The sequence below is a fragment of the Amia ocellicauda genome, chromosome 6 (assembly GCF_036373705.1).
Source record: "Amia ocellicauda isolate fAmiCal2 chromosome 6, fAmiCal2.hap1, whole genome shotgun sequence".
Taxonomy (NCBI): domain Eukaryota; kingdom Metazoa; phylum Chordata; class Actinopteri; order Amiiformes; family Amiidae; genus Amia; species Amia ocellicauda.
The window spans coordinates 32817185-32831602 of record NC_089855.1 but is presented as its reverse complement, the minus strand read 5'-3'; the positions used below and the strand labels follow the sequence as shown (position 1 = coordinate 32831602).

General features: G+C 34.6%; 1 protein-coding gene across 1 annotated transcript in view; it reads right to left on the bottom strand.

Moving 5' to 3' along the window:
• The window catches only part of stxbp5l (syntaxin binding protein 5L), a 298005-nt gene that overhangs the window by 72002 nt on the left and 211585 nt on the right, over positions 1-14418 (bottom strand). The window contains exons 9-11 of the mRNA XM_066706964.1: positions 10598-10676; positions 9096-9250; positions 4194-4266 (exon numbers count right to left, since the gene is read on the bottom strand). Coding sequence (XP_066563061.1) covers positions 4194-4266; positions 9096-9250; positions 10598-10676 — 307 coding nt within the window. The remainder of the gene's footprint in view (positions 1-4193; positions 4267-9095; positions 9251-10597; positions 10677-14418) is intronic.

The window sequence follows — 14418 nt, the reverse complement described above, 5'->3', positions numbered from 1 at the left end:
TGAAATACTCAGACCGGCCCGTCTGGCACCAACAACCATGCCACGCTCAAAATTGCTTAAATCACCTTTCTTTCCCATTCAGACATTCAGTTTGGAGTTCAGGAGATTGTCTTGACCAGGACCACACCCCTAAATGCATTGAAGCAACTGCCATGTGATTGGTTGGTTAGATAATTGCATTAATGAGAAATTGAACAGGTGTTCCTAATAATCCTTTAGGTGAGTGTATGTCAAGATGGAGGTTATCTTTTTAATTTTAATCCATAGATTGTATCTCCATCCATACCCACCTCCCACCCCCCCTGCCAGAGAAAAGATGTGACTAATCATCTCCTGAATTCATGGCGAGTAGTTAAAAAATGTTCCCCCTCAGGAGCTAAGAAATTGAAGCTCTGCATTTCAAGACAAGTGCTGTTTTATCTGCAAGACTGCCATGTACTATCATAAACAATTGGCACTGGCACTTCAGCTTGAAGAGAAGACATCAAACTACATGGGGGGGAAAGTATGTTATGGTAAAACAGAAAAAGGTACACTGAAGTGAAACAAGATATTTAGGTAATATATGTAAGCATTTATCAATACATTTTCCTCAAAGGATCAAAGCGTAAAATAGATTTTTATGTTGATGGCTTATGATGCTGTGTGTAAATGACCTGTTTTCTAGCCCTGCTGTGTTGATTAACTGTAGAAGAAGCTGTGATACATTATTAGTGTAATTTCTCAGGGCTCCATTGACACTCATGGTGTTTGTGTGTAAGGGATGTCTATTCTATGATTTATCAGTTTCCTGTCTGGTATGCTGATTTAAGCCCCACGTGACCCCTCTTGAATCCAGCTGTGAAAAGGAATATGAACATGAACTAACTTTATTACCACTCTCATATCATCTTGATCCTTTAATTGCCATTTACAAAACTGAATTCACCTCAATTGTACCATAGATCAGAAGAAGAAGCTGAGTAAAGTACATATAGAAGCCTACCTATAAAAATCTTTGACCCCATGTCTACTTAATGTGCTTATTTTTTATAACAGAGCCTGGTTTCCCACGTCATTCACACCTGCTGTTAAATAACAAGCTACATAAGCAAGCAAATTATATTGTAAGCCCTTAAACACAATTCTAGTCACGAATATTTAAAATATGAATATGTATACCTTTTAGGCAATGCATTAACACTTACATAGTCATGCAATACTTTCTGGTAAATTTGTAAACATAAATTATCGTGTTCCTTTTTTCCCCTGTTACATTTAAAAAAATAAAAATAATAAAATCCTGTTTATTATACTGATAAGGTGAAACTGACATGCTTTGAAGATATGTTTTCCATTTACTTTCCAATCTTTCTTTCCAAACATGATTATTGCTCAGTGTTATTCAGTGTTGTAATGGAGCATGAGATGGTTATATATTTAATCTATCAGTGTCCCTCCGGGATAAGACATTGATAGATCGTGATAATGTTTTTAAGCATCAGTGCATCCTGTTTACTCAACCAAATACCTGTTTGTTGGAGTAATCCCAGGATAATCACAAAGAGGTGTTTAATATAGTCCACAGAGGATTTCTCACTTCTGTAAAGCACGCTACTAAATTCTTTTTTAAACTGCATGTTATCTACAGCTCGAAAAGGTAACATTGAACCAGATAAATCCATACTGATTGCATTTGCAGGCGTATCTAAAAAGAAATTAGGCAAATAAGTAGCAAAAACCATGAAGAATTAGGAAAATTAATTGCATATAGTCCAGGTTTCTTCTCAACATCCCCACACACATCTATTGATGCTACATATCCCTAGAGGAAACATTATTATTATTAAAAATAATACATAAATAAATAATATATGCATTTGTCAAAAAAATGAAGTGTCAAAATTATTGTCACCCTTGTTTTTAGTACTTTGTGCACCCTTGTCTTGTAAGGATAATGGCACTGACCATTTCTATAATTTTTTATGAGATTGGAGAACACATTGGAAATGATCTTAGACCATTCCTCCACACAGAATCTTGATGTGTGCTTGGGGTCATTGTTATGCTGGAATATCCACCTGCAGCCTCCTAGCAGAGGTAACCAGGTTTTTGGATTAAATGTCCTGGTACTTGGTAAAGTGCATAATGCCGTTGGCCCTAGGACCAGTAAAAGCAAAACAGTCCCTTTTTTCTGTCGACCTTTTCAAATAGGCTGTTGGCATGGAGGTGGTGTCTAACTGTAGATTTGGAGACTTGGTGACCCCAAGATGCAACCTAATTCTGTAATTATTACATAGTTATATATAAATATGGCCCTTGGATTCTTCTTTACCTCCCAAACCATCTTGCTCATCATGCGTGTGGGACAGACACACTTGTGTCCTCTACCAGGCAGGTGTACCACTATTCCACTCATACTGAACTTATAAATTATTGTTTTGATAGTGGTAAGTGGTATATTTAGGTTTTTAGCAATTATTTTGTATCCATTGCCTGATTCATGAAACAACCATTTATCTCTTTTCATTTGTGGGTTGTTTGCCTTCCCCATAGTGATAGATGACAAATGGATTTTACATGTGTGTTCTCTTGAAACTAAAATGGAATGCCACAATTCAGTTTCTCAAGACTGAGTACTTAAAAAAGTAGAATGTTAAGGAAGATTTAATTCAGTTTGATTTTACTTACAAGAAACTTTATGGGTGCACATCATTTTGACAACCAGTTTTTTTAGAAAAAAAAAAAAAATGTTTTAATATAAAATAATAGTTTTCCCATATTTTTGGGCATACAATATAGCTCATTACCTGCATTTCATCTTTATCAAGGGTGTCAATAATTCTGGAGGTGACTGTATTCACATACACACAATACTATGTTAACAAAATTAAACTCAATTTTACAAGTGTAAATTAAACAAGAAGTCAAATCAATCAAAGAGCAGAGAGACAATAGTGTCTGATTATTTTTATTTTAAATGAAAAATCTAATTCAGACATGAATAGCCATATTGTATTTTCTTAGAGCAACAGTGGATGGACAAGATTATACTGCCACTATTACTGTGGTATTTTTAACTTTGGGTAGATACTGTGGATTGAATTTACATGCTTTTAATTGGAAGGTAAAGCAAAGGACACATTTCAAACACATTTAAAACATAATCATAATAAAGTCAAGTAATCAAAAGCTGTTTACATAACTGAATTAATTGTGTGTGTGTGTGTGTGTGTGTGTGTGTGTGTGTGTGTGTGTGTGTGTGTGTGTGTGTGTGATTTTAAAAAGGTGAAATTATATTTATATTTATATTTATATTATAAGTGCCCACAATATGTCCTCTGCATCTAAGATACATTTTTACAAATCGTCATTAAGCTTGTTTGATTAATGTCAAAACTGTCAATGTATTTTCCCTCAGGCATTAGTTTAAGCATGTTATAACATGGGAAAAAATATCAGAAGAAAATGGGATTTCACCTCAGGTTTTTGTATGTAACCACTTGCAGCGGTCACACAATTTCTCAAATGTGGGCATTCAAGTGACAGGATCGGATATATTTAAAGATGCAGGAATTATAATAAAAACTATCTGTTCAAAAAGTACTTATGAGGGCATGCAACCCTATAATGAATAGACTGCATTTAGATTTACTTAAATTACAAGTTGATTTTCATATCAGCACTTCTTTATCAGTATTTTTCAGCTGTAAACAACTGATAATTAATACAGAGCACGTGATTGATCTAACATGAGGCTCATTTAGCTAATGGAGACCTCAGTTGTTAAAGAAAACTTGAATATACAGGAATACAGGAACAGGTTTGAATATCATTGACTTGCTGTATTGTGTATTAAAACCTTTTTTATAGGTTAAAAATATATAATTGTTTTACTTAACTTCTAAAACCTTGATAGTACATATGGTAAGCATGAAAGGGGAATGTCTTGGACCAATGGTTTTCTGGTTTTAATCCTACTGAAACTCTAGCTTCTAAAATCACCTGCTTATCCCCAGTCTTAAGCAGTTTCTCATTGAAGTGCACCTATACAATTTGCAGGAATCTGCCCCTTTATGTCTGAAATTGCCAGACATATACTACCATAAAAGCCTGTCAATGATTTTACAATCCTTCTTTCCTTACGACACCAGTGAGGAGGGAACTGTAATACAGCATTCTCCCTATGGCTAACTCTCTTTACTTGCACTTACTTGCTTTGTGTCAAGTCCACCACAATTAAGTCCTTTTCCAGAAGTACAACTACAGCATAGGGCTCCTGGAAATCTGTAAGAGAGACAAGGTTCCTCACACATCAAATGAAAATGACATTCTTCTTTGAATCTCTCGTGTGAGCATCTTTGCATTCACTTCCAGTCTAGTATGTAATCACACTTAATATAACTTAATAGAATCAGCTCACTGGAAACAGTGGAAGCCTATCACAATGGAAGCCAGGCAGAGAACATTTTTTAAATGTGTGGAAAATGCAGAACTGTGACACATAACCAGATCCCTCATTTATATTTGCAAAAGACATAGAAAGTGGATATATAAAACATGTTAAATAAACCCTTTAATAAGAGTGACCCGCATAGAAAGTACTTTGCAGCCAAGTTTTTATTTTGCCTCTGATGAAAATCATCTTGTCTTTAGCCATATATGCAGAAGAACATGATTCATGAGCCAATTCCCCTGTGCAGAGCTTCTCTTTACCATTAAAATGACAAACACAAAATATAAAGAAAGTTGATAATCCTGTTAGTTTACTCAATGGTTGATGTATAGCACACCCAGGGCTGTTATCAATGTTATTTTAATTAATCCAATTCACATGTTTGTATCAAAAAATTGCATTGCATAATTTCATTTTCATTACTGAGCTTCCCAACTCTGAATTGGCTGATTCCGATTTTGCTGCTTTGCCCTTTTGCTTATGTAAGACATCATCAATGTGATTACTGTCCCTGATCCCCCTCTCTATTTTTCTCTTTCAGTTAAATCTCTTCTCCTCCCCCAGGGTATATCAGAGCCATGCGAGAATTTCACGTATTCCTCATTTGCATTTTCACTAGGACTTGGATTCTGATCATACAAATGCAAATAAAAACAACAAGAAAGCAAAACCTGTAAGATAACAGCATGAAAGAATGTTCTGAGATGCAAGCCTGAACACAGAAAGATAATTCTAAATCTAGTTTATTTGATCATGAAGATCTAAGATTCATATCATACTATTATTATTATAATTTTTTTTAACAGAAGTTCAAAATGAAGCTGTAGTTTTCGTGTATTGTCCTTTGTAGTTGTATGATTACCATACCACAGAGGGTAAATGACCTCAGTTTAAATGAATGAACTGTTACAGTCATTGTTACTGTTACAAAAATTGTTAATGAACTGCCCTGTGGTGTGAAATATACAATAAATGCTAGATCTGATGCTTGGCTGAATATATAAAGAAGTGTCTGTATATGTGTTCAGTTTCCAAAGGCATTTCTAAGACATTTTGTAGTATAGGTACATTGAGATATTGTATATCTTGTATATAGATGTGTGTGGGCTCAAAATGACCTGTGAAAACTCTTCTTCCCACCCAGAGCAATTAGCAAAAAACATGCTCCAGCAAGGTGGAGTGGCTAGTGTTACTGCAGCCTGCTCTAGTGTGATTTATTGAGAAAATTTAAAAAAATATGTCGCATTGTACTTCCACCACTGATGACATATATTGTACCTTGGTAGTATTACAAGTTTGACTTGTTTATGTAACCTCAGTTACATGTGTAGTCTGATGTTTTAGAAAATATTCAGTGACATCTAAATCAAAATCCCTTTGTGCAATAAATACGTGAATATATTTTTCCCATTTTTTTAAATTGCTAAAAGATTCTGACTGAACACCAACAACAAGACATCAGCCATGGATACAATTCTGCAGGCTAGCACTGTACTCGTAGCTATCTAATTTAGTCAACAAATATTTCATCATGGTTAACAGACACCCAGTCACATTATCAGCTTCACTGTAAAAAGCTGTTGTTTTGCACTTTGCGATTTGTTGAGGTAAAATTCTAGTGAAATAGATAATGAGGTGACATTTAGCTACTGTCTCACCTTTATTGAATATGTGGGGCAACAGGTAGCAATGAAAAGAGGAAAATATTGAGTACACTCTGTATTTTGTGAGATGGAACCCAGGAGGCAGGAGGCAGACACAGTTTTAAGGTGTTTAAGATAAAAAAAAAAACACCAGCACATGGGCCTGGAAATATTAAAACCCAGAGATTCAGTGTCTTTGCTCCCAGTGTCTTTCTGGCTTACAGTCCCTGTGTTTGCTCTCCACTCCACTTTTTCCCCTCCATTTGTGCTGAGGCTCCTTAAAAAAGGGTGTGGTGCTGGCCCACGGGGTAATTGACTGATTGGCCAATCATACATGAGGCAGCAATAAAGCCTCCCAGACAGACACAGCAAGTCTTTGCAGGAGCTCACCCTGTCACACTATATAAACCCAACAAACAGTCATTGCATCTGATTATATAATTTAACTGAATTTTGAATGCAAATGTATGCATTACACACAACAGGAATTCAGGCTAGAAAGCATGCTTGAAACAACACTTGTCTCTGTGAACAGGGCATTATTTGCTACATGCCTAAAGTTTTAGAATGTATTCCTCTGTCCCTGTGTATCATAACAATCCTAAATTTGATTTATAATTCTCACTTATATCATGTAACTAGGTAGCTTATTTCTTCATTCATTAAAAGCTCATTTTTAAAGCTCATTGTAATCCCTGACTGGTATCAATAGATACTGAAATGTTTTCTTTGTGTACTTTTCTAACCATATATTGAAATCATTAAATTAATTTTATTAGCTACGCACTTCCATACAATATCGATGTCCCAAACAATTTGCTTGTTAAATAACCTAACAATATCTACAATTTGCATGTGTGCCAGATTTGCCTATTTTCCCACTTGTCTCTGTCTTTAACGCAAAGAATACTACTTCTGCACCTAGAGGAAAGGTAAAGAGGGAGCAAGGAACTCAAAGCCCCCCAGTTTTTTGTTTTTTTTGCTGGAGGAGAGGCAACTTTATAATCCCTCCAGAAATTTGCGATTCTGCGATTGTGGAATTTGCAGCTGAATTTAACTTCTTATGTAGAATTCTCTTCCTCGTGCAGAATTCCGCAGAATTAGCCACTTTCTGAGTGATAGACAGGGAAAAATGTAAAAACAATAAACACTAGTTGCCAACATTACAGTAAGTAGCGCGTATTTTGCATTTCATTCACTTACATACTATTGGACACCAAACGAGCACGATGGGGTGAATAGCCTCCTTTCATTTGTAAACTTTCTTATTTTCTTATGGTCTTATCTCCATCATGTATTTTTGTATTGTTTGATCTGCTATTACTGTCATAGGAGGTACAAAAATATCTTTACTTTCCCAACACAATCAATTACCCATAGAGGCAGGTTTAAAATGGAGCAATTTGTTAGACCAAATACCATTAGTTCAAAAAATGTATGAGCTAAACAGAGGGCACGGGAGTACACAGATCTTCACAAGGAAGGCAGCAATTTATTGTGTACGGTCTGTAACAAAGTCCTCGACCACACAAGGAAATCAACACTTGATGATCATCTCAAATCAAATCAGCACACAAAGCAAAAGTCCTGTAGCACTGATTTCTCCTAGCCTGAACTAACTTTAAAATGCCAGAGGACCTTGATAACAAGAGAGAGAAAAGGTAGATAATGTGCCCTGCATACGTGCATACACAGCTACCTAACATGAACATGTTAACATATGCAAACTGAATGCTTCTTAGCTAAATTATTCTGTTACGCATTACAGTTGGTGCTAGGTATTTTGGATTCCAAGCATCGCTGTGTAGATGTGTAAAGCCTTACATCTCAGTCTAATGGAAATTTTATTTAAAGTAACAAACATAATGTTTACAAAGCATTTATATGAGAAATATTAAAACTGTAGCTTATATATTTTTGTTTGTTTTATTATGCAGTCACAAAAGTCCAGGGTTGGGGACCCTTGGTCTAGTCTATTTTATAATAGACATTTCATTTTATTAAAAAATAAATAGCTTTTGTATTGACAATTTAATGTTTTTCATTTACAGAAATGCTATTTAAAAGTAATTATCATTATTATTTAAAATCAGATTATTTTATTTTATTTTAATATTGATTTGTCATGACAAATAAGTTATGTTAGCATTGTCATTAAAATTGGCAATCATTTTGAGACATGGAAATTGTTTACAAGTTTAAGCAGCCATCATTGTCTCAGTTTATGCCTTTTAATTGTTCATTTCATTACATGAAACACATTTTTTTCTGATCTTAATCATTGCCATAACATTTCACAGAAAACTATATTTTAAATTGCAGAATTTAACAAATGTAACTAACTAACAAACTATAGACTTTAAGTCATGGAAATTTTGCTTTTCTCTTGGTTTTCTTTTGTTTCCTCTCATTGTTTGAAAAACGGTGTAACAACTTGTTGTGTGGGGGCTATACTAAATAAAAAATGGAAGTGAATTGCATTGCATTGAATTGAAATTATCATTTTTTTTACATCTCTTCTTATGCAACATCAGAGAAGCTTTTACATAACCTACCACCAACATACATACACTACATTGTATACATTTTTAATACTTAGGATGCATTGTCTGTATCTTCCAAGTTGCAGAATAACTTTTGCTTCATTGTCTATGAATGGTACATAATGTGATTCTAGCAAACAGCTTAATTTAGTATTTTGATTCAGGAAATTACTTTTTAAGTCTGAGTTACCACTAAGATATATTTTCCCAAAACATTTTGTCTGTTTGACATTTTAAGTTTCTGACCAGTACACTTCAGTAGAAACATGTACATGTCATTATTCATGCACATTTTTGGAGTCCCTAAAAGACATTTCTAAGTCTGTCAGTTAACTTAATCCCGATGAATGCATGTTATTGTAAGAGAAGAATGTTGTATCAGTGTTACCCACATAAAATGTTGAGTGAAGAAATAGCTTGCAGCTCTGTTCTTTTGCAAAACACTTTAATACCCTAATCACTTTCTTCACTTACCATTAGGATAGGGAGTCTCACAAAGTGTTAGGAATTCCACTATGGGATGATCCATCTCCAACACTGTGATGGATTTGCCATGCATGATTGTCAGGCTGGGTCTTCGACAAGCTTTGTCATACGACAGCCCTCCAGAGAAGATTATAAATGGCTCACTGGAAAGAAGATGAAGATATTATGAGGCTCAAAGTAAAACCAATATTTTGCAGAAAACTGTCTCAGATAGCACAGCATCCTGTAATTAAATCATATTGCTGAGGGCTTCCCAGTACAAGGTAAAGCTACTATCTTATATCTTAAAATCAATATGCTTTCCTTGTTCTGACAGTATTATTGACACAAATAACGACATTTATAAACATTCCCTCTGTTTCTCTGTGGAACATTTCCTACCCCTAGCAATAAGAACAGACTATGATGAAAAACTATCCACAGTTCTGCATATATTGAGTACAACTGTAGTTTTACACCTGAGGAGCTCTGCAAGGTGGCATTCATTTTACATTATCAGTAAATAATACCTTCCCTCTCTTATGACAAATTTCAGAAATACCACAGGTGTAATTGACAGTAAATATTGGCCTCAAACTACAGCACAGCAGTATGTGTTTTAATAATAATGACATGTAATGGGAAAAGACAGACTTTATAATAAACAATTTCAGATTAAAAAAGAAAACCTACAAATGCATTGAATAGCACAGGGGGGGAAAGTTGTGTGGCTGTGCTTCAGAAACCACAGTAATTATTTTCTTATTAACACATATGAATACATGGAGGCAAAGAGGTTTAGTATTGATATTGACACAAGACTAATAACTGTGCACAAACAATTATGCATTGGCTGTATTCAAAAATTCATTTCCTAGCTGTTAACACTAATAGGGGCTGTGTGTTGCATACAAGCTACAGCTAATAGCCTGTTAGCTTTGAATTTTAACTAACATGGGTCTAACAATAATTGTTGGTTTGTTCATTCTTCTGGAAAATGGCATGGGGAATTATGATTATTATATGTGACCCAGTCACAGGCATCACTGAGAGGCAATCTCGTTATTCTTTTTATATTTTTAAAACAGCAAAGGAGATTTGCTCTTAACATCTTATTATTATTATTATTATTATTATTATTATTATTATTATTATTATTATTATTATTACGAATAATAATGTATAATTAAAACTTAACAACAAAATATTTTAAAGTATTATTATTATGATTATTAATAATAACAATAAAATAATAATATACTTACTACTAAAGCTACTGCTGATATCACCGCAAGTTATTATTATCATTACATTTCATTATACTTATGTAAGGATTAAGCATTCTTCTTAAATTAAATTCTTCATACAATCAACTTTCTCAAATTACTCATTAGAAATGGTCTGAAAGCATTTGTGGTTAAAGAATGGACTGGTTATTCAAAAGTATAAAAATCAGGAAGGACCAGTTACAGGACATCACATTTCTACAAATCTGTAGAGCGGAGGCAAACCTGCTTTTGCATGTTTTGTACTCCACCTTCAGGATCGGTTTGCAAGGTTCTGGTTTCTTCCCGTCTCGCTGGTTCTTCCCTGTGTAGGGAGAATGAGTAAATAAAGTAAAATACAAACACCATCTGTAACCAAAACACATTCAATTCATTGCCTCCCCACTGATGATCAGTCGAGCAACAAGGCATGGCTGATCATTTTGGCTGCTGCAAATGAGGAGTCTCACAATATTAACAATTATTCACATTTCATTAACATGATTCCATACTCACACATTGACTTTTGCTAGGTCTGAGTCATAAAACAAAAGTGCAGGGTCGCCCTGCACCCCCCCACCACACACACAAATATGTGACAGGGGCTGTTCTGCTTATCAGTATTGAAACATCAGACATTAGTGATTACCAGGATGGTATAGAATACATCTTCTAAGCCTTTTAGTGTATTATTGTTTGGGCATTACTGTCAGGAACATACACAACTATGGAAGGTATTTTAATTTGCTTCGACACTTGGTTTTCAGTTTGGAAAATATCATGATGGTTCTCAAAACCACTAAAAGAACCACTAAAAGAACTTCTGTCATACTTCAAAGTGTTATATATATCCAGTTGTAGGAAAAAAAATGCTTTGCATTAGAGTGATCCTTGAATGCTTATTGTCCAGGTCATGCTTTTTGTTTGTCAAATAATCTGCTAACCAATAATAATTAGATTTCGAACCGAAACCCCAATGTCACTCACATTTAATCATCCATACAGAAACAAGGGATTGGCGATATGGATATCAACAAAATGTATCAAAACAAAATAAATGTGAAAAAGTCCTCAGGAACTAAATTGAAGAGGAAAGAGCTCATCTAATGGCCTGTGGATGTTGATGTATAAATATAAATCTTGTGCAGGGCAAACATTGGTATCGGCATAAGTCTAGTGTGGCGAACTAAGTATAGTCCTCAGAGGGATATTGTCCTGTCAGGAAGTAATTTGCTGTTTCAGTTCTTGTAAAATAAATAAAACATAATTAAAGAAATATTTTCATTCCAAGCAATATAGGTTGCTAGTAACCAGGTCCAGGTTTTCAGATCTAATCATGTTCTTTCATTTGTAAAGAGAACTTTGAACACAGCGGATATTTTGTCTGTTTGCAGATGGCAGTCAAAGGTTATTAAATTAAGAAATTGATTTCTTGCTTTCTTTCTAAATCTATCAATCAATCTCTTCTTACTTGTGTCCAATACTTCTAATACTTGTTCCTACACATTTATATTCTAGTTAAATACCATGTATTACTATAAACTAGTACTATATTGGATGTGATGTCCAAAGCTAGGAGATGATAGAAGCTAGCTTCCATGCCAGTAAACCAGACGACTGGTACATTCATATATTCATTTTGCAGGGTGTAAGCATAAGCAATACTACCTCTGGGGTATCCATGACAACTCAGACTCAGGTTGGTTACACAAAAATGCACATCTCTTAATTCCAAACAATTGCTTCTCCAAACCACATTTATACCGAAGGTGATAAAGTTTTTATTTCCCTTCTTTTAACTCAAAATTACAACTATTCTAACAGCCTCTCAGTCATCTCAACATGGATATATATGCATCACTTCACTCATTCAGATGCAACCTACTCTACATCCCTTCTTCCACCCTCTCCATTGACCTGTGTATCTCTTTTTCCCTTGATTCCATTACTCTCTTTCCCTCCTCTGCTGAGAACTTTCAAGTCACCCTTGATCCCTCCCTCTCCTACTGTGAACTCATCTTTTTTTTGTTTTCCTGGCATTGTTCTTCCATCTTGTGCTATCCTTACATAAGCACTTATATACTGTACCATTAGAACATATAATATTGCATATTGATTATATTGTACTCTAAACCTTGTAAGCTGCCTTTGATAAAGGCGTCTGCCAAATGAATCAATAGTATAAACAATAAATAACATTCATGACATCTACTCATAACCGACTCTACTCAAACCACGTATTTTAATAAAATTATGAAAAACTTCGTAATAAATAAGAAAACAATTGCTGTGTCTTAATGTGGTTTGTATGCTCTTCTAAATTATATTAAGAAGGAAAAACTAACAGTAACCAAAATGAGTAGCAAAATGAGTAGCAAACATACACAGTTGCCTAATTGACCAAATCTGAGAGACCTTTTGGCAGGGCACTGATTTTTTAACTTTATTTTCTCTTTTTTAAATGTCACTTCACAGCTGCACCCTTATTACATGTGAACCACACTAATCAACAGAGGTGCCAAGAAACTTGACCCAGAGAGAGGCTGCATAGCTGGACTGTTCTTGGCATCATGGTGGGCCTGAGCACTAGGGGTCACTGTAGCATGTAGATATGACTTCATACCACACCACCTCACTTACTATGAGCACCACAGGATTACAATTTAATAGGATACATACATTTTTTACCACCTGGTCCACTGAAACAGATGCTTTCATCACTTGGGAGTTCATTTCTATGACTTATCTGACTACATTTACAATAATTTAAGCAATCCGTTTGGATGGGCTGCAGAAAAATCATTAGTAATTTTCTTTGCTCTTGAGAAAAATTCTCCATATGCCGATCGCATTTAATTTCAGTATTTTTCTGTGATAAAATAAATAAAATCAAGTTTCTAGACAGCTCAACAGAGTAGAACATCTTAAAACTAATACAAATGGAGGAATATATATATATATATATATATATATATATATTGTACTTCATAAATTCATACAGAATCTTGCATTTTAAAAACATATTTTGTCAGTTGTTACCAATTCTGTAGATGCTGTAGATGTGTTTCTTCTTATGGTCACGTGTTTACAGAACAAAGTCAATCTCTGACAGAAGGCAGTGTTTACCAACTGATGATGTTTGAATTTAAAAGGAAAATGTAATGTACAGGACATTTTCTTTCATGACATTATATGTGACATGTGCTGCTTGCAAACAACCTTACACTTTGATTATAATGTTATCTTTGTAATATACAGCATATGTTACACTTGCATGCATGTCCCTTAAAAATGTCTGTAGCTGCTGCTGCTTAATTAACGTGTCAATGTGCTTTAATAAAAAGACAAATGTAGATGATTAAAGGAATTGTGAGCTAATTAAATCAATAAGTGGTTTAATTAAGCAGAGTGCAGTTCTACCTTGTGCAGGGAGGAATGAAGTGCAGCTTGAGAAAGAAGGTCGCAGAAAACATAGGACTTTAACAATATGGTATGACCCCAGTTCACTTGTTTGGGGGTCATATTACCATAACACAAAACTGATTTTTTACACCAGCTGAAAGCTGACAACACCCCCTGAAAGAACTGTGATGCCTTCAAAGAAAATAAAAGGCTGAGATGGATTAGTTTCCCCTTTATACTAATGCAGCACAGTGCTTAACAGAAAGACTCAAAAGAGAAGTCCTTCCAAAACCCACTGTATTAAATAATGCATGAATGTGGTGTTTCTGTGATTTCATTTAGAAAACAAATATAATGACTAATTACATGAAAATGATATTAAAGTTGCCAAATTAAACAGACAAACTCTCCACCCTCAGATAGACAGACAGTGCAGATTACAGTTATGGGAGTCAATCATAATACAATTAAATCAATATGAATTATAGTATGGTATGTTATGGTAATATCTGCCCCTCTGAACAATAAACAGTAGAGTGTAGCAAACCTCCATATAATGAAACACATTGATATATAGGAGCAATAAATTAAATATAAAGCTGATCTTGTTCTCAAACTGAAAAGGAACAAAAGGAATCCACAAGGTTTACTTAAGCATGGCGAGT